The sequence below is a fragment of the Saccostrea echinata genome, unplaced genomic scaffold (assembly GCF_033153115.1).
Source record: "Saccostrea echinata isolate AGI-Se365-2 ecotype Australia unplaced genomic scaffold, CSIRO_AGI_Sech_v1 ptg000065l, whole genome shotgun sequence".
Classification (NCBI taxonomy): domain Eukaryota; kingdom Metazoa; phylum Mollusca; class Bivalvia; order Ostreida; family Ostreidae; genus Saccostrea; species Saccostrea echinata.
Window position 1 is genome coordinate 493,153 of NW_026889814.1, and position 22,806 is coordinate 515,958.

At 35.5% G+C, this 22,806-nt stretch overlaps 1 protein-coding gene across 1 annotated transcript in view; it reads left to right on the forward strand.

Annotated features, from left to right (window-relative positions):
• Positions 1-22,806, forward strand: part of LOC133176044 (uncharacterized) — an 86,427-nt gene that overhangs the window by 17,748 nt on the left and 45,873 nt on the right. The window contains exons 3-4 of the mRNA XM_061311214.1: positions 9,909-10,026; positions 10,136-10,159. Of these exons, the coding sequence (XP_061167198.1) occupies positions 9,909-10,026; positions 10,136-10,159 (142 nt within the window). The remainder of the gene's footprint in view (positions 1-9,908; positions 10,027-10,135; positions 10,160-22,806) is intronic.

The window sequence follows — 22,806 nt, forward strand, 5'->3', positions numbered from 1 at the left end:
TGACACCTGTACTTTGTACAGTAATGTTTAAAACAAAATAAACCACATAAACAAAGTGACATAGAATCATTCATGTGTGAGAATTAAAAGAAATTAAATATTGTTAAAATTTTAAATTTTTTACAATGAACACTTTTTGCCTCATTGAAGATTTAATACTTTCAAGCTCATTTCTCTTCTATAGGTACTATGTATGTTGACTTAATTTATTCAGATAAAACCAGCGGTCTTGTTTGTCACTTATCCTCATCAACTTTTTTTTCTACTTTCGAAACTTTCTACTTTTGAAACGATCCTGATATAATTTTTATACGTCCGTCTGTCCATCTGTCTGTCTGTTAGCTTTTCTCGTGTCCGGCTCATAACTTTAATACTATTAGGCCTAGGATTATCAAACTTTGTCAGCTGATACTTCTTGCGTAGAAGGTGTGTCGTGCACTAAAAGTAGGTCGTTCTGACCTTTAATTAAGATGCTATGACCTAATATGGAAAAATCCTGTCCGGCTCATAACTAGAAAACTATAAGACTTAGAATCATCAAACTTGGCCAGTTTATGCATCTTAGGTAGAAGGTGTGTCTCGACCTATTTCAAGGTCACTGTGACCTTTAATTTAAGTGAAATTTTAAAAAAAAAACTGTCTTTTTACTATTAAATTACACAATCCCAAAAAATGTAAAAGTGTTGCAGTATCCTTATTAAAAAAATTTTAAAATCAAGAAATACTTATTTTTTTCATTATATACTTCACAGCAATCTATAACAAATATAATGTTACAAGAGAAATTCCACCTCTCCCATGGGTGTAATTATCAAGCTAACTGGTAGAGCATCTCTGATCAAGCAGGTGTTATCTATATCTCTTGGGAATTGGGCAGAGGAATCAGCCATGTTGGATTAAATAGTTTTTGTGGGCTAGCTTAACTTTTAAAATGAATTTAGTGAGAAGTAATTAAAACTAATTTGATATTGTATAATAAATTCATTTGATATTGTATCATAAACTAATTAATTAAAACTAATCATACTCGGGGGGGGGGGGGGGGGGGGGGTATGATATTGGAATTGGAATTAGCATGCTTGTTGTCCATATGAATTGCAGCTTAAAACCACTCTGACATTGAATCTAAAAAAAAAAAAAAAACAAGTATTTAAAAAAAAAGTTTTAATTATGGTAGATAGTCCCTACAAATCTAAGAGTCAAGCAGAAACCTTATTAAAAATGTTGCATCAAGATTACAATTTTTTTTTTCTTTTTATAAATCTTTGTAACAAATTGAAAAAAAAAATCTTCGTTTTCAAATTTAAATTCAGAATGACATAAATATGCATTTTAATTGCACTACAAAGCAGATAGCGCAGATCCATTCATCCCTTGGGAGTAATGAGTGGACATGCATCCAGTTAAAGATTAATTAATGAGTTCAGTGTAGGAAGGCTAGCTGTCTCAATCATTTCAGTTAGAGGATCTCTGATCAAGCAGCTCTTATCTGTATCCTTTGGGAATTAGACAGAAGAACTGCTGGTCAGTTTACAGCATATGTCATTTGATGGCCAGTCTTTTATTTTAAAATTAAATTGGTATAGATTAAGTTGTTAAGACTAAATTGATATTGTTTAATATGATATTCTTATTTAATTTTTTGAAAATATCAACTAGTAAATTTCAGAGCATCATGTCTCACAAATATGAAAGATGTGTGTGTGTGTCACTGTGTGTGTGTGGGGGGGGGGGGGGGGGGGGGCTGCAGATGGGTATTTGTCAAGCTCTAACACTACCAGTTGAGGATCTATAATGTAATATTTGTTATAATGCCTACACCACAGGAAATGTATAAACAAAAATTATAAGAAATGGAAAAATCTTGGAAATCCTTGTATCAAGGTTGACTTGATTTTCTTGCACTCTAAACTGTTCGTGATTATTGAACAATATTTGACGGGCGTATCATGCTGTGGCGGGGCACTTTATTTTAAATAATTTACTAATTAATCTATCTTAAACATTAGGCTAATTCTTGCGTAATCAATGCAATCAAATGATGTTTTCTCATGTTATCTTCCCCCAACTCCCAAAGGCATGTTACCTGGCCAGCTGTCTGTGTGCGTGCAAGCGAGAAGTGATTGTCTATCCTGACTTCACAACTTTATGTGTATTAAACAAAGAGGGCTAATCAGCATCTGCATGTGCTGGTTAAACTGAGCAACTATTAGTGAATCTCGCCACTGTTAGGCATATTTATTTAATTTTGGCTAACAAAAAACAAAAAAAAACAAAACATAACACTGGGAAAAAAGCATGCTGCCACGCCATGCTAGCTTGCTTTAAATTTAAGACTATTAAACACTTGCACTACTTGTTGAAACGATGTTTTGCAAGGAGGCTGCCATTGCTGAAACTAAAACTAATAACGGAGCCGATGATGGAAATTGTAGAAAATTCTGGAAAAAAATAAAAAATTGCCGAAAAAAAGTTTAGGGTCGGGAGTGTAAAATAGGGACGGTCGGGTAACCGGAACCACACATATTTTTTTATTTGGCTTAAGCATTCTGAAACACTTCCCTGGCTGTATAAGACTGAAGTTTTCCAATTCAAGTTTCTTTTCAGTTTTGTAAAATTATTAATTTTGAATATTAAAATTTTATTAACCCAAGAACAAAAAAAACTTGTTTTAATCCTTCTATAAACACTGTAGTTATAACAAACAAGCATGTTGTTTTAACAAATTTCTCTGGATAGATTTGTGCTCCTGTTTTGAGAAATATTTACCTTTTAAGAATTTTCTAAGATCCTTCTTTAGTTACATAAAAACCCAATTGGGATCTTTGGGTTCATTTCATGGATGACTGGTACATGAACATACTGTGTTTAACTTTAAGTGTGTTATGATTATATAAAATGAATTACCTGGAAACCAGAATTTTTTAATTAGGGAGAGTCATGCCTGAGGTATATATCTCAGCCAATACGGTGTACTACATGTCAATATGAATGAAGTATGTAGCTATTTCTTATTTCCCTGTATTTCCCGAGAACAACTAGTAAATCCCGGTAATTACCAGTATTTCCCACCGTCCTGGGAAATATGGGCATTTCCCAGTTTTTAGCTCACCTGAGCTGAAAGCTCAAGTGAGCTTTTCTGATCACATTTTGTCTGTAGTCCGTCTGTCTGTCCGTCCGTCTGTAAACTTTTCACATTTTCAACTTCTTCTCCAGAACCACTGGGCCAATTTCAACCAAACTTGCCACAAAGTATCATTGGGTGAAGGGGGTTCAAATTTGTTCAAATGAAGGGCCACACCCTCTTCCAAGGGGAGATAATTAAGAATTGGTGAAAATTTGGTGTCATCTTTTAAAAATCTTCTTCTCAAGAACCATTGAGCCAGAAAAGTTTATACTTATGTGAAACCTTCATTACATAGTGTAGATTCAATTTTGTTCAAATCATGACCCCTGGGAGTAGGATGGGGCCACAATGGGTGATCAAACTTTTACATAGGAATATATAGTGAAAATCTTTAAAAATCTTCTTCTCAAGAACAACAAAGCCACAATTAGTCATATTGATATGGAATCATCCTCAGATAGTGTAGATTCAAGTTTGTTCAGATCATGACCCCCAGGGGTACGTTGGGGCCACAATGGGGGATCAAATTTTTACATAGGAATATATAGGAAAATCTTAAAAAATCTTCTTCTCAAGAACAACAAAGCCACAGTTAGTGGTCATATTGATATGGAATCATCCTCAGGTAGTGAGATTCAAGTTTGTTCAAATAATGACCCTCGGGGGTAGGGTGGGGCCACAATGGGGGAACAAAGTTTTACATAGAAATATATTGGAAAATATCTTTAAAAATCTTCTTCTTAAGAACAGCAAAGCCCTGATTGGTCATATTTATATGGAAGCATCCTCAGGTAGTGTAGATTCAAATTTGTTCAAATCATGACCCCTGGGGGTAGGGTGGGGCCACAATGGGGGATCAAATTTTTACATAGAAATATATAGGAAAATATCTTTAAAAATCTTCTTCTTAAGAACAGGAAAGCCATAATTGGTCATATTTATATGGAAGCATCCTCAGGTAGTGTAGATTCAAGTTTGTTCAAGTCATGACATCCCTCCTCCCCCTGGGATAGGATTGGGTCACAATGGGGGATCAAAGTTTACAAAGGATTATATAGGAAAAAATCTTTTTGTCAAGAACAGAAAAGCCATGATTAGTCAAATTAATATGGGGGCATCTTTGGGAGTGTAGAATGAAATTTGTTTAAATGAGGGCCCCCGGAGGTATGGTGGGGCCACAATGGGGGATCAAAGTTTTACGTAGAAATATATAGGAAAATATCTTTAAAAATCTTCTTCTTAAGCACAGCAAAGCCATGATTGGTCATATTCATATGGAAGCATCCTCAGGTAGTGTAGATTCAAATTTGTTCAAATCATGAACCCCGGGGGTAGGGTGGGGCCACAATGGGGGATCAAAGTTTTACATAGAAATATTTAGGAAAATATCTTTAAAAGTCTTCTTCTTAAGAACAGCAAAACCATGATTGGTCATATTTATATGGAAGCATCCTCAGGCAGTGATTTTTCTACATCCTCTTTAGGTCCGAATATCGGCCCTTTCCCCTCTTAAAAATTACCGATTTTTTCCCAATTTCTATTGCTTTTTTCCCAAAACAAAACCGATGTTGTTTTTGTTATATTGAATTTTTTTTACGTACGACTTATCTAAAATGGAACGCTATTGTTCTCGGTCATTCAGACTCTTAAATTAATAGTAAGAAACAGCAGATTACGTCGTGTGTTTACAAGACTTAGAAAAACACATGGTCATGTCAAACCTGTTGTATAAATACATCGTAAGAAAGTGTAATGTGCATGTGAACGGTGTAGCATAATATTTTGATACCGCGATATATTGAACCCGGGTTCAATATATCGCATAATATTTTGAACCCGGGTTCATTTTTCGCTGCGATATAATGAACCTCCTTATAAAATATTGAAGCCGGTGGGTTCAAGATATTATGACCATAAAATATTGAGTCCCCTACCTTTTCAATTTAAGAGGAAGGGGGTTCAAGATATTATGACCATAAAATATTGAGTCCCCTACCTTTTCAATTTAAGAGGGAGGGGGTTCAAGATATTATGACCATAAAATATTGAGTCCCCCTACCCTTATAATTTAAGAGGAAGGGGGTTCAAGATATTATGACCATAAAATATTGAGTCCCCTACCTTTTCAATTTAAGAGGGAGGGGGTTCAAGATATTATGACCATAAAATATTGAGTCCCCTACCCTTATAATTTAAGAGGGAGGGGGTTCAAGATATTATGACCATAAAATATTGAGTCCCCCTACCCTTATAATTTAAAAGGGAGGGGGGTTCAAGATATTATGGCCATAAAATATTGAGTCCCCTACCCTTATAATTTAAGAGGGAGGGGGTTCAAGATATTATGACCATAAAATATTGAGTCCCCTACCCTTATAATTTAAGAGGGAGGGGGTTCAAGATATTATGACCATAAAATATTGAGTCCCCCTACCCTTATAATTTAAAAGGGAGGGGGGTTCAAGATATTATGACCATAAAATATTGAGTCCCCTACCCTTATAATTTAAGAGGGAGGGGGTTCAAGATATTACGACCATAAAATATTGAGTCCCCCTACCCTTATAATTTAAAAGGGAAGGGGGTTCAAGATATTATGACCATAAAATATTGAGTCCCCCTACCCTTTTAATTTAAGAGGGGGTGTTCAAGATATTATGACCATAAAATATCGAGTCCCCCTACCCTTTCAATTTAAGAGGGGGGGGGTTCAAGATATTATGACCATAAAACATCGAGTCCCCTATATACCCTTTCAATCTAAGAGGGGGGTTCATGATATTATGGCCATAAAATATTGAGTCCCCTACCCTTATAATTTAAGAGGGAGGGGGTTCAAGATATTATGACCATAAAATATTGAGTCCCCCTACCCTTATAATTTAAAAGGGAGGGGGGTTCAAGATATTATGGCCATAAAATATTGAGTCCCCTACCCTTATAATTTAAGAGGGAGGGGGTTCAAGATATTATGACCATAAAATATTGAGTCCCCTACCCTTATAATTTAAGAGGGGGGGTTCAAGGTATTATGACCATAAAACATCGAGTCCCCTATATACCCTTTCAATCTAAGAGGGGGGTTCATGATATTATGGCCATAAAATATTGAGTCCCCTACCCTTATAATTTAAGAGGGAGGGGGTTCAAGATATTATGACCATAAAATATTGAGTCCCCCTACCCTTATAATTTAAAAGTAAGCAGTAAGCATCCCTGATTCCATAAAAATCAAACTGTTTCTACATCCGGCAGATGCAGCTAGTATTGCAGAGAAATGGCAGCATTATGATTAGCTAGGGTCATAAAAAAGCTTTAATAATTAGTTTGAAAAAAAAAATGATTTGTCATTTATCATGTCAGATTAGTCTATCTTCAATGGCTATTACGAGAAAGATTTTCTCTTATGTCTACCATTATGGCCAAAAAAAAATAAAATGGAAATATAGGTTGGTCACAATTAATGACATCTTTCAAAGATTAAAAAAAGGGTTAAGAATTTAGAACTGTGTCTAATTTGTTACTTTTTAGCAAATAAATTGAATAAATGATGTTACATTTACTTATATACCAGTATTTCATTTTACCTGCCTATTAAGGTTAAATTTCAATCTTTTTGATTTTCCCCAATTTGATACAAATGTCGATGATTTTTCCCAATTGTAAAGGCCCAGGCCCCTTTTAAAAAATGTAGAAAAATCACTGTCAGGTAGTGTAGATTCAAATTTGTTCAAATCATGACCCCCGGGGGTAGGGTGGGGCCACAATAGGGGATCAAAGTTTTATATAGAAATATATAGGAAAATATCTTTAAAAATCTTCTCCTTAAGAACAGCAAAGCCATGATTGGTCATATTTATATAGAAGCATCCTCAGGTAGTGTAGATTCAAGTTTGTTCAAATCATGACCCCCGGGGGTAGGGTGGGGCCACAATAGGGGATCAAAGTTTTATATAGAAATATATAGGAAAATATCTTTAAAAATCTTCTCCTTAAGAACAGCAAAGCCATGATTGGTCATATTTATATGGAAGCATCCTCAGGTAGTGTAGATTCAAGTTTGTTCAAATCATGACCCCCGGGGGTAGGGTGGGGCCACAATAGGGGACCAAAAGTTTTACATAGAAATATACAGGAAAATATCTTTAAAAATCTTCTTTAAGAACAGCAAAACCATGATTGGTCATATTTATATGGAAGCATCCTCAGGTAGTGTAGATTCAATTTTGTTCAAGTCATGACAATCCCCCTCCCTCTGGGATAGGATGGGGTCACAATGGGGGATCAAAGTTTACAGAGGATTATATAGGAAAAAATCTTTTTGTCAAGAACAGAAAAGCCATGATTAGTCAAATTAATATGGGGGCATCCTTGGGAGTGTAGAATGAAATTTGTTCAAATGAGGGCCCCCGGAGGTATGGTGGGGCCACAATGGGGATCAAAGTTTTACAAATGAATATATGGGAAAAAAATCTGCTGCTCAAGAACAGCAAAGCCATTTGTTATTGTGATATGAAAGCATCATTAGGTAGTTTAAAATTCAACCACCCCCTCCCCACCCCCTGTAAACTTTTCAATACTGAACTGATATTTTGCTTTTTTTCCTAGCCAATGTGCTCAGGTGAGCAATGTGGCCCATGGGCCTCTTGTTAAATTTTGCAGCCATTCTTTTTCAAAATGATTAGAGGCATATTTTGAACAATTTTAGGCCTATGATCATCATACTTTGTCAGTTGATGTATCTTGGGTCCTTGGAGTAAGTCAACTAAGAAGTAGGTCACCATGACCTACTTTTTGAATTTTATGGCTAATCTTTTTCAAAAGTAGGTCATGGTGACAATTAAGGTCATTAATTCAAATACTGACATGTTTAGAATCATTAAATCTTGTAAGATGATGCATCTTGGGGCCATAAAACGTATTAATTAAAAAGTAGGTCACAGTGACCTACTTTTTGAACTTTGTCAACTTTGTCATCAAACTTTGTCATTTGATGCATTTTGGGTCTTCGGAGTAGGTCGACTAAAAAGTACATCACCGTGACCTACTTTTCAAAATTTATGGCTCTAATGAAATATTTCAGGTACTATTTGACTTAGAATCTCAAAATTTGTCAGTTCATGCATCTTTGGTCCAAAGAGTAGTTTGTCATTGTGACCTACTTTTCAATTTATATGACTATAATTAAATATTTCAGGTACTAATTGGCTTAGAATCATCAAATTTTATCAGTTGATGCATCTTGGGTCCTTGGAGTACAACAACTGAAAAGTAGGCCACCATGACCTACTTTTGAAAATTTATGGCTTTAATTAGATATTTCAGATACTGATTGGCTTAGAATCATCAAACTTAGTTGATGCATCATGGGTCCTCAGAGAATGACAAGTGATAAGTAGGTCACCATGACCTACTCTCAGGTACTAATCAGAGTGTTTCATCTAAAATGTAGTCTTGACGACCTACCTTTGGAATTTCAAGGCTTTATCTAAATATACAGAATACTTAGAGGCTTCAAATAGAAGTGATATGTTGTACAGTTTATCAGAAGAGTGATTCAAGGCCCTTGGGTCTCATGTTTATGAATGAAATGTTGGAATGAAATCTGTCTTACAAATACCTGTTTGACTAAAATCACATAATGTATGAATAACATGACAATTGCTTATGTTACTCGTTTTCCCTAACCTGGCATTTACCACCCAGTAAAAATCTCTGCCTTTAACTTATAAATAAATAGGGATATAAAAAACAATTCAAATCTGGAAAAATATTCAGTCTTTATAGTATCTGGTATTATTTTGCCAAGTATATTAAGTATTCGCTGGTAGGAATTGCTGAAAACAATGCACAATATTACTTTACCGTCTTCTCAAACTTCTGTCACAATCAACAACCTCATTTTTGGAACATTTTAGTGCAGCATGAACCTGATCGTGAACCCAATCATAAAAAAGAGGAATGCTTAAAACTGATTTACTCTAGCACCTGTTGGTCAAATGTGACAGAATTCAAACTTGATCTATAGTTTGTCACTATAAAGCTACCTAGCAAGTTTGAAATCAATAATTTTAAACCTGACAACATCGTTTTGTAACTTTAATATAGTGCAGTACGAACTCTATCTTGAACTATTATAAAACAAAGGAATATTTAAAACTGATTTACTCTGGAACCTTTTGGTTAAACGTGATAAAATTCAAACTTGATCTGTAGTTTATCACTATAAAGGTACATAGCAAGTTTCAAATCAATTCTCAAAAGCATAAAGAAAAAAAGTGCGGAAAACGAAGTGGGGCAGACAGACAGATGGACGGACAGACTCAGAGGAAACCTATATAGTTCCCTCCGGTTTCACCGGTAGGGGACTAATAAATGAAATGTAGCAGACTTGTGCAGATTCTCATGCAATGTACTGTAATTGGATGTTTATTGTAATTGATTTCTTTTAATAAACTCGAAAAGTTTTGCTAGCTCATCCTGAAATTTATTAAGTTTATCAAGAAAACTATCTTTCCCGAGATGAAATTTTCACTTGCCCCTGGCAATGGGAAAGCATAGTTCTAGACCCTGAGGATGTACACACAACCAGGCTTGCTTCGGATGCTGGATTTGACCTACATGACAAGGTTAATTTTCTGGAGCAGATCTCATTTCCAAGTAACTTTAAGCCCTATATTGACCAAACTTGCAGGGATGATACATCTAAGGATGCACACTACTGGACTTGCTTCGGATGCTGAATCTGACCTACAATTTACAATTTGCATTTGTTTTCCAGGAGCGATCCATTTATAGTTACACAAAAAGCTCAAATCCTGGGTAGAACTACATCATCAAAAGCTGATATTTTGTGTTGTCGAGATGATTTGGTACACCCAGTTATCTTTGTCTGTGAGGTATGTTCCTAACTTTTAGAAGGCAAGAAAATAATATGCATGAGATGTATGAACATGATTGAATTTTAGGATTGTTTGTATATTGTACTTATTAAATATAATTTTTCAGTCAGTACATGAAAACTGTTCAGAGGTGAGATTTAGGACATTTTTAACGATAGTTTTGATTTTATGATGTTGCTTACAGACTAGATGACATAAGCTTAAACTATAGCTTATTAAGAGAAAATAAATTGTTTGCCCACTTTAAGCTTTTTGAAACATATATATACTCAACTTTTCCTATGCCAATGCTTATTGTACAGCTTTATTCTCTGAAAGATCAGTGTGATGCAAATGTCATTACCCACTGAAGTCAAAACTATCGATGAAAGTGTCAACTTTTCTTTTTTGCACATTCTTAACAGAATTTCTGTTATGTGGTTCAAAGGGACTTTGGCTTGTATTTTTATCTCAAGTTTTAAGCAACTTTCTTTAGAATTCATAATGTACAACATTATCATACGCTGATTATACAAGCATATTGTATGATAATTATTCACTACTGATGAACTGCAATGCAAGTGAGGTTCCATTACTGGTAAAGGTATTTTCAACATACAAGTATGGTAGCAATTGGTCCCGTTTTTTCACCCAAATTTTACCGATTTGAGATATGGAATTACTTTTATTAGCTCACCTGAGCTGAAAGCTCAAGTGAGCTTTTCTGATCACATTTTGTCCAGCGTCCGTCTGTCTGTCCGTCTGTCTGTCTGCCTGTCTGTAAACTTTTCACATTTTCGACTTCTTCTCAAGAACCACTGGGCCAATTTCAACCAAACTTGGCACAAAGTATCCTTGGGTAAAGGGGATACAAGTTTGTTCAAATGAAGGGCCACGCCCTCTTTCAAGGGGAGATAATTAGGAATTAGTGAAAAAATAATGGCATCATTTAACAATCTTCTTCTCAAGAACCACAGGGCCAGGAAAGATGAAACTCATGTGGAAGCATCCTCAGGTAGTGTAGATTCAAGTTTGTTCAAACCATGACCGCGGGGGGTAAGGCAGGGCCACAATGGAGGATCAAAGTTTTACATAGAAATATATAGGAAAAATCTTCTTCTCAAGAACAGCAAAGCCATGATGAGTCATATTTATATGGAAGCATCCTCAGGTAGTGTAGATTCAAGTTTGTTCAAATCTTGACTCCCGGGGCGTAGGGTGGGGCCACTTTGGAGGATCAAAATTTTACATAGAAATATATAGGAAAAATCTTTAAAAATCTTCTTCTCAAGAACAGCAAAGCCATTATGAGTCATATTTATATAGAAGCATCCTCAGGTAGTGTATATTCAAGTTTGTTCAAACCATGACCCCCCAGGGTAGGGCAGAGCCGCAATGGACTATCAAAGTTTTACATAGAAATATATAGGAAAAATCTTCTTCCCAGGAACAGCAAAGCCCAGATTTGTCATATTTATACGGAAGCATCCTCAGGTAGTGTAGATTCAAATTTATTAAAATCATGACCCCCGGGGGAAGGGTGGGGCCACAATGGAGGATCAAAGTTTTACATAGAAATGTATAGGAAAAATTTTAAAAAATCTTCTTCTCAGAACAGCAAAGCCCTGATTGATCATATTTATTTGGAAGCATCCTCAGGTAGTGTAGATTCTATTTTGTTCAAATCATGACCCCCGTGGGTAGGGTGGGGCCACAATGGAGGATCAAAGTCTTAAATAGAAATATACAGGGAAAATTTTTCAAAATCTTCTTCTCAAGAACTACAAACCATGATTAGTCATTTTATTCAATTTTGTTCAAATGATGACCCCCAGGGGTAGGGTGGGGCCCAATGGGGGATCGAAATTTTTACATAAGAACATATAGAAAAAATATTTCTTCTCAAGAACAGAAAAGCTATGTTTAGTCATATTGATATGGAAGCATCCTCAGGTAGTGTAGATTCAAGTTTGTTCAAATGATGACCCCTGGGATAGGGAGGAGCCACAATGGGGGATCAAATTTTTACAAAGGAATATATGGGAAATTTTTTTTAAAATCATCGCAAGTACAAGAAAGCCATTTGTTATATTAACATGGAAGCATCATCAGGTTGTTAAGAATTCATGCCCCCCTTACCCCCAGTGGTAATCTTTTCAATTCTGAACTGATTTGTGCTTTTGCCTAGCCAATGTGCTCAGGTGAGCGATGTGGCCCATGGGCCTCTTGTTTTCAATGTACCATATATCAGGTATTTAGTAGCTTTAAAATGATATTTTGTCACCCTTTTTTTTCAAGAATGGCTAAAGATACGAACTGGAGACTAATTGAACAAATTGTTTTAAATATAACTTGTTTCCATCATGCCCTGACTGATAAAAAATAACCTGCAAGTTTAAGATATTCTATTGAGCATGCGCAACCAATGGCAGCAACTTCTCTCAGCTCCTGAAATTTTTCACTTATCTCTGGTATTCTTGGTAAAACTGACCGAGTCTGTTCATACTTCTATTACTAATAACCATCTGATCCACGATCTTTCAAAAAGATCATAATTCCCTCATTTAACATATATGTAATATAATATAATGTATAACTCCCGTGGTGAGCCTCTCACCGGAAGTGAAGAAGCTACTTTCATTTTGTGATTTGGCGATGGAAATAGAATGTGTTTTCGTGAAAGATCTCCAAGATGATGCAGATTAACTTCACGGTAACTTTATTGACACTTTTCCTATTGATTAAATGCCAAATATCCAACTATGAACATTTGTACAATGAAGGAAAAACACAAAATGATAACAATGAGCCGAAGTTACAAAACATCTTGCGATTGTGTTCATCAAAGTGCACACAATTTATATCTACACTTGCAATATCCTGTAACAAACAACAAGGTCCAGTATGTAGAGACAAACAAACACTCATTTATTTATGCAGCCTATTACTGGCGGAATCGTATGCGCCAGAACCGAATTCGGGACCACGACCACCAAAATTTCCATGTGCTATTTGTCATAAAGCAGTAAGATGGAACACACCAGGTGTATGTTGCGATAAGTGTGATCAATGGTACCATCAAGTCTGTATGGCCATGCCAGATCAAGTGTATAATGCATTGTCAAATATCACTTGGGAATGCTGTACTTGCGGTCTTCCAAATTTCTCCAGTTGTTTATTTAATAATTCCACATTCGAGACATCAAACACTTTCTCGTTTATTGACAACTCTGCTCTTGATTCAGAATTAAGCTTCGCCATCAAAGACCAGGGATGCTAAACATAGTGATCTACCACTCAGAGTGCTCGTTATTAACTGTCAATCTATCAAGTCATCTGGAAAACCCGCCCAGCTATATAACATCATTGAATCAACACAGGCTGACATTGTCATAGGAAACGAATCCTGGCTAAATTCGTCAATCAAATCGTCAGAAGTGTTTCCGTCAAACTTTAAAAGTTACAGAAAAGATAGAGATAAAGGAGAAGGAGGCGGCGTGTTTATCTTAATTTCTGATAAATACGATAGTGAACAACCAGAAGAGTTAAAGTGCGATCAAAACTGTGAACTTTTTTGGGTTAAACTCAAAATCACAGGTGCTAAAGACCTATATGTGGGATCTTTTTACAGACCACCGAATAACAATGACCCCGAGTATTTAAATACTCTAAAAGCCTACCTCTCAAGAATACCAACCCAGGGATCACATGTATGGATAGGAGGTGATTTCAACTTACCTGGAATAAACTGGCAGACTGAAAGCGTACATCCAAATTCAGCAAATAAAACAATCAGCGACCAATTTCTTACCATCAGCAAAAACTTCTTCCTAGATCAACTAGTTCATGAGCCTACAAGAATATCCGAACACCATTCAAATATCCTGGACTTATTCTTAACCAACAATGAGACTCTAGTGAACCAAGTAAAAGTTATTCCCGGCATCTCAGACCAAGAAGCAGTATTCATTGAATCAAGTTTAAGACCAATGAAAAAGAAAGTGACATCACGTAAAGTTTGGAAATATAAGAATGCAAACTATACATCATTTAGAGAAGATTTATCATTATACTGTGATGACTAAAGACAATAACAACATCGAAGAAATCTGGACACTATTTAAAGACAAACTCCAATCGCTTATGAAAGAACATATACCACAGAAGACAATAAAGAACAATAAAGACAATAAAAAATGGATAAATAAAGAAGTGAAATCAAAATAAGAAAGAGAAATAAGCTATTCGGTAGAGCAAGATCCACCCATAAAAAGAAAGATAAAAGAGAGGTATAAAGAAGCCAGAGCAGTAGCGCAGAAAACTCAGAGAAAGGCATACTGGGATTATGTAAACAATCTGATTGAGGTGGGAGATCCCGACAGCGAACAGAACCCGGGGAAACAAAAACGTTTTTGGAATTATATTAAGAGCCTTAGAAAAGACAACAGTGGTATAGCACCCCTTAAAGAAGATGGCAAAATGCACGACGATCCAAAAGATAAAGCAAACATCCTAAATAGACAATATGAATCAGTTTTTACTCATGAGGATACACAGAATACTGTAAATTCCTTATTTTACGCGAGTACTTAATTTCGCGAAAGGGCTCTTGGACGCCAAATCGCGAGAACAATAATTCGCGAATGGACGGTTTACAATGAGATTTAACATTAATTTCAACACCATAAAAATAAAAGCGAGTAACTTTATTTCGCGAGTGGTGCTCCTCGCGCAATTACGCGTTAATTAATTCCTCGCGTATATTTAGGAATCTACAGTATTCCAAAACCATCTGGGAATCCTTTCCATCAATGTCTGATATACATGTCAATAAAACCAGTCTCCTCAAACTCCTCAGAAAAATTAACCCAAATAAAGCTTGCGGGCCAGACTCGATCACAGCCAGAATCTTAAAAGACTTGTCTGATAACATCGCTCCATACTTGACAACTATTTTTCAGAAAACACTCAATCTTGACAATATACCTACAGACTGGAAAAATGCAATTGTAACTGCGGTATTCAAAAAAGGAGACAGATTAAAAGCCAGTAATTACCGCCCTGTATCTCTAACGTGCCTATGCTGTAAACTTCAAGAGCATATTATAACTACGAACATCCTTAATCATCTGGACACTTACAGCATACTCACCGATTGCCAGCATGGTTTCAGAGCACGCAGAAGTTGTGAAACACAGCTACTCACACTTACTCATGAACTAGGGCTGTGCGGTGCACCGAAAATTTCGGTACACCGCGGTTCATACTGTTCGATTCGGTGCACCGATCCAGAATTCCGGAGTTCGGTTCGGTTCAAAATTTACATACAGTCCCTGAAACGTTCTACTTTCCCACTTGAACGGTGAGCGAACGCTGAACGAACGCTGAACGAATGCTGAACGAACGCAGAGCGAACGGTGAGTGAACGATGTGTGAACGCTGAACGCAACTTGGTGAACGATGTGTGAACGGTGAACGGTGAGCGAACGCAGAAGGCGAACGGAGCGCAAACGCGAACGCAAAGTGAACGGTGAACGAACGGTGAACGCAAGATGAACGATAAATTCGGAATGCCTCTGATCTTTTCCTTGCATTGATTATTTTATTGTATTATAATGTCAGGTGCCAAAAAAAAAAATTAAATAAATAAATAAGTAAACCAATAAATGAATGAATAAATAAGTAAATAAAATAAATTCTCCAAAATTGTCCTAAGAAAGACGATTCATGCACATTAAGTTTTTAATCATACGATTTTTAACGCATTAAAACATTGCAATTGTTGCAGAACGCTGAAGTATAAAAGATATATAAAAGATATTTTTTTTAGTTGGAAAATAAAAATGTTTATTCTTATTTGATAACAAATCAGAGAAAACTTCTGACTTACAGAATGAATTAAAGCGATTGTAACATCCATTCATATATCTCCGTGTCAAGGCGATTTCATGTAAAGTAATGAAAAAAATTAATTACAAAGGTCAGTGGACGTTTTGCATTTATACGCTCGTATTTTAAATTTTTAATACAATAATATATTATGTGTCATTTCTATTTTTCATGACGATTTATTGAGCAGACTTCTACATGTATCTGTAGATGGCCGTGATTATACTCGGACAAGAAAATACAAAGATACATATTCATTTTATTTGTTATAAATTCAATTTTCAGAACTTGATATTTAAGTAATATGCTGTTATAATTTTTATTAAACAGACAAATGAGAGAGAGAGAGAGAGAGAGATTCCGTTTTAGCCCCCCCCCCCCCCTTCCTTTCAGGCTTCACTAAATGTTTGTACCTATATCAAACAATAACTCTGAAATTTTTTTCTAAATATATTAGACAATGAAAGTAACTTTTTTTTTTAATCAACAAATCATATCCATCTGTTTGACAGTATTACTCGTTTTTATTTTCCTGCTTCAAGTTCACACGAAGTCCACGTGCTTGTCCTGTCAATCAAAATCATTCGACCCTGTGCAGGTGTGAAAGTTTCGTCACATCGAAGACGAAGTGCGAGTATTTCCAACAAGTTATAACATTTATTTTTATCATTTCTAGATTTGATACCAACATTTGAATAATAAATGAATAAAATATATTGGCCATTAACACTTGAATTTGAAACATACTCTCTGCCAATTTCAAATACCACCGCCGACACTTGTACATTGTGAACTACTATTGTTTTGTGACTTTTTTAGATGCATGTTTGTTTTGAGACTGAAATTTTTGTTCTAAAAAAGACCTTAACTTTTTTTTAACAGGTTAATTAAAATTTTCTGGAAATACAGTACTGACTAAGTAACCGATTTAGGGGAAAAAAGGGGGGGGGTTAATCATATCGAATGGCAAACATATAAAGTTACGGTGAAGAAAGAATTTTTTTCTCTATAACTATAGACTTTACATACATGTATTATAGTAGCGAAAATTCTGTAGTGCATTACATTTTAAATAAATATTTCCTTTAAATACACTATCAATTTAATTCGCTCCAAAGATAATAAATTAACAGGATATCCGCAGTACTATGTATAACTCTCAGAACTAATTCTATCATATTTTCTGAAGTAATTGAATTAAAAAACGCGTTAGAAATAAATATTTTTGTAATTTTGCTGCGTAATTATTTGACTTGGATAATTATATCTCCATTAACGATTTGTCGTCTTTAAGAAAACAACAAAATTGCCCTTAGTTAAATTTAATATTTCAGCATCGTTCTACATAGGTACAGAATGTGCTTATAACAACATTTATTTTCCAGAGTAATTTAATAAATAACCTAATAGCTAAGTTAGAATAATAAAAATATATATCTTAGATATTTTCCCTCATGAAATAATGATTCTTCAAACACGATATGTTAGTTATTAAATTAAAAAAATCTGTAACTCCTTACCTACAAAAAGATAAGTCCTTTCACTTGGGAGTTCCAAATGGCAATGAAAACTGAACGATAGGTGAACGCTGAACGCAAGGTGAACGCAAAGTGAACGGAACGAAGAGCGAACGCTGAACGCTTTGTGAACGGTGAACGCGAGCGCACGGTGAACGGTGAACGCAAAACTGTGAACGGAGAGCGAACGGTGAACGCACGGTGAACGAACGGTGAACGCACGCTGAACGAACGGTGAACGAACGGAAAAATGGGAAAGTAGAACGTTTCAGGGACTGTAACACATATAAACAAAAATGGCCGCCAATTGGAGACCGAAAGAATTTGTTTTTATGATTTTAATACTTTTTAAAATGATTGTGCCAGTTTGAAGTCAGTGATTTAGTTTTTTGATTCCACAAATGTCTTTTCCTTTTACAATAGAGGTTAGTTTACATTGGTATGGGCTAGTAAATAGTCTGACGGGCTAGTGAAAAAGTAGCAGGTATTTTCCAAGTTTTGCTTTTAAATCCAAAATCAATGAAAAAAAATCAAAGTGTGGTTCTCTTGTTCATAAATCTCATCTATCTAATTCTTTTAGCACTTCTACGTTATTCATTTCTAAAGATCATGAAAAAGATCTTTTTTTTACTAATCCGAATTTCCTCCATCCCGATTTTATGGGAAATGCATGAAGGTATCACATTAATTGATTAAATTATTTACAACTACTCAACTGGTTAACCGAAGAGTAAATATTTACAAGGGTTATTAAAAATATATTAACATTATATTTGATAATTTGAATCTAAAAAAAAAAAAATCACTAGCTTTCACTTCATTTTGGAAGAGGAAGTCCAATGATCAGAAAAAAAATGTATACTTCTTTGTTAGAATGTATCCAAAACATGATTGTTCATTATATTAAATTCAGCATTAAATAATTTCTCTGATTATTTACTCATTAATGACTCAGAAGAAAAATGCAAATAGAGAAAATAAGCAGAAGAAAAATGAAAAGAATAGTAATTCATTATGAAATGTAAATGGAATAAAATAATACAACAAAAGTTTCAGATTTTATTATGTTTCTGGGTTAGTACTTTTGCCGGTAAAAATATAAAATCCACTAGCCCCACTTGTTAGTGTCTCAGAAAAGTTTTAGTGAGGACTGAAGTAAAGGAGTTTAATCAGTTTATAAAGCAGAGATTATTATTTACATTAATGATGAGAAATATTTGGACTGTTTAAGGTTAAATCGAACCGAATCGAAAAAAACCGAACCGTATCATTCTGAACCGAAACCGAACCGAATCGATTAAACCCTGAATCGTCCCAGCCCTATCATGAACTAGCATCATCACTAGACAAAGGAGGGCAACAAGACCTGATTATATTAGATTTCTCAAAAGCTTTTGATAAAGTTCCGCACCAAAGGCTACTCACCAAACTAGATTTCTACGGAATTAGGGGAACAACTTACCATTGGATTGAAGCCTTCCTCAATGAAAGATCACAGCATGTTATAGTAGAGGGTGCAACATCGGAGAAGGGGAGTGTAATAAGCGGCGTGCCCCAGGGCACTGTCCTTGGGCCGTTACTCTTTCTGCTCTTCATTAATGATCTGCCGGATTGTGTTACATCAAGAACGAGGTTATTTGCTGACGATGCAGTTGTATACAGACAAATAAACACAAAGAAAGACACCGAACTCCTTCAAAAAGACCTTATTGAACTAGCAAAATAGGAAGAAATCTGGGGTATGTCATTCCATCCTGATAAATGCAACATCCTTAGAGTCACAAGAGTTAGATTCCCCATCATACACAACTACCATCTTAAAGGACAACTACTAGAAACAGCAGATACAACCAAATACTTAGGCGTTGACATCACAAAAGACTTAAATTGGAATAATCACATCGACAGGGTAGTGAAGAAAGCCAACAGCATGCTAGGCTTCCTGCGCAGAAACTTGAACATCACGAGCCAGGACACTAAATCAGCAGCCTACTTCACATTAGTAAGATCAAATCTTGAATACTGTGCTTCGATCTGGAATCCCCACAACAAGAAACAGATAAAGAAAATTGAAATGGTACAACGAAGAGCAGCCAGATTTACCACCAGGCGTTATCGCAATACCAGCAGCGTAACAGATATGTTAGACACTTTGGAATGGGAATCTCTATCATCCAGAAGATGCAAAATTCAGCTTACCATGCTATATAAGATAATCAACAACCTAGTAGATATACCATCAGACAATTACATCTCATTTACAACTAGAGCTACTAGATCAGCACATACCCGGAAGATAAATCAGCATCAGACTAGGACAGACAACATGAAATACAGCTTTTTCCCTAGGACAATCCCAGAATGGAACAGACTACCAGCATCCATTGCTGAGGCTCCTGACTTGGTATCCTTCAAGCAGGGGCTCACCACACTCCACTTCTAAACAGCTATCATCCAGCTTGTAAGTAGACCCCAGCGAAGATGGGAGCTATGCCAATTGGGATCATTAGATCCCAGGGCCGCTACGGTAGTCAGATTGGTCTAATCTGAGGAGTTGAAAACAAGCTGGTACACACACTTTTATCTCTCTTATTCTGTTTTTAATCACTAATTTTTACCGCCAGCCCCGCTTACCGAAACGTAAAGGTCTAAGAAGACGGTGTTTTCGTAACCTATAGATGTAGAGATGTAGAGATATTCCCAACACTTTTACAAGCATCTTCAGTATATTAGGATTTACATGCACAGAAAAAATAAACACGTTATTGTGGAAGAAGTCGAGCATAATTTTATTGCTGAAAGCAAGTTAAGAAAATTATACATGGGAAAATCTTTGGGCTGACAGTATCAAATGACCGTCTAGACCACATGTTTCGTGCATGGGCAGAACGGTGGGATATATGCATAAAAACAGGAGAAGACTACTTAAAAAAATAATAAACACTAAAACCCCATTTGATTTCTTTTATTAAAGTTATTCAATTAGTTCACAAACTTTTTGATCACCTCTCATACATACGAATCCTGACTTTTCCCCCAAATTCCTTCATAGGTTTAACAATCCTGAATTATATTTTCACTATGTCTTTGAAATAGTGAAAATTTGATTTGCATAAATTTAAATATTTTTAGGTTCTTATTTGTGAAAAAAAAAACATGACCTGGAAATAACTTGAAATAACCTGATATATGGTATATTACAAAGTATTTGTAAAGTATTGTACATCTATAATGAATAATCTTACAATATTTAATGTATCATGTGTATTAAAAATCACAAGCCAATTTCCAACACCTATCGCACGTAAAAGTTTTTCATATTTTCATGACTTCAAAATATTATTATTTGCTTATTTAATATATGTTTAAAATACATGTTTAGTGATGAAAACTATTTTGTGAATTGACTGTAAATGTCCAAACAGTATTCATGGTTACCGTATTGGTAAATTGTTGGTAGGCATAATGAATTCAACTACAAATAGTATCAAACATTTTCTGCAATTTATTTTTTAGTACAGATCTATAGATGAAGTTCAGTAATAATTTAGTATAAAATGGTTTTGTTGCATTCCTGACTGCAGGAAAATTAAATGCCAAAGCATGAAAAAAATGATAATCTCTAAACAATGACTATTAATTCCTGTATTAATTATCAATCATTGAAAGTATATGCTGACAAACATTCATGAACATCAATACTGTTAATTACATTCCAACTGCTGTAAGGTTTTATGATTTGACAAGTATATAATACAGTCCATCTAAAAGTAAGGAAAAAATATAGAATTTATTTATTTTGTAATAGCACATATTATTAGCTCATCTGAGCCGAAGGCTCAAGTGAGCTTTTCTGATCAAAATTTGTCCGTTGTCTGTCGTCGGCATTGTCGTAAACTTTTCACATTTTCATCTTTTTCTAAAGAACCACTGTAAAAATTTTTCCACATATATACAGATGGTCATCATCTTTTATGGAAAGTTCCAACAACAATGCCCCAGCCATCTGCGAGAAATTTCCCGGACATCGTTTTCATGCGTACAATAGCAATATGTCGCCTGACATATATATATATACATCCAGCTGAGTTCAACAAATTCCATACAAATGTACCATTGAAATTACTTTTTAGGTCACCTGAGTCACTCAGGTGACCTATTGCTATCCGTTTTTGTCCGTCGGCGTGCGTCGTGCGATGTGCGTTAACATTTGAACATTTTTAGCTTCTTCTCTGAAACCGCTCAACCAATTTCAACCAAATTTGGCATATAGCATCTATGGGTGAAGGGAAACAAAAATTGTGAATTTCATGATCCCTGCCCCCCTGGGGCCTGAGGGGTGGGGCTAAAACCACCAAAATTAATGCAATCTTTAAAAATCTTCTTCTTTACTCCTGGACATCAAGCAGTCAAACTGTTGGCATGATTGTAATAAGCATTGACCCCTCTACCAAAATTGTGAAATTCATGGCCCCAGGGTCAGGGGTTCTGGTGCTAGGGAGGGGTTATATAGATTATATAGTGAAAGTGCATTATTTCTTTGTAAATCTTCTTCTCTGCTCCTGGGTATTAACTACAGTAACTAAGTACATAGTTATGATAAGCAAAAGTGCCTCTTCTAAAATTGTGAATTTCATGGCCCCAGGGTCAGGGGTTCTGGTGTAAGGGCGGGGCTCTATTGATTATATAGTGAAAATGCATTAATTCATTGAAAGGCTTCTTCTCTACTCCTGGGTATTAAATACAGTAACTAAGTACATAGTTTTGATGAGCAAGAGTGCCTCTTCCAAAATTGTGAATTTCATGGCCCCAGGGGCAGGAGGATCAAAGTCTGAAATAGAAATATATAGGAAAAATCTTCTTCTCAGGAACCGCAAAGCCCTGATTGATCATATTTATGTGTAAGTATCCTCAGGTAGAGTAGATTCAAGTTTGTTCAAATCATGACCCCCTGGGGTAGGTTGGGGCCACAGTGGAGGATAAAAGTCTGAAATAGAAATATATAGGAAGATATCTTCTGATGAAGAACTGCAAAGGCATGGTTAGTCATTTTGATATGGAAGCATCCTCAGGTAGTGTAGATTCAAGTTTGTTAAAATGATGACTCCAGGGGATAAGGATGGGCCATAATGGGGGATCGAAAATTTTACATAGGAACATATAGGAAAATATCTTCTTCTCAAGAAATGAAAATCATGTTAAGTCATTTTGATATGGAAGCATCCTCAGGTAGTGGAAATTCAATTTTGTTCAAATGATGACCCCCGAGGGTAGGGTGGGGCCCAGTAGGGGGATCGAAAGTTTTACATAAGAACATATAGAAAACAATTTCTTCTCAAGAACAGAAAAGCTATGTTTAGTCATATTGATATGGAAGCATCCTCAGGTAGTG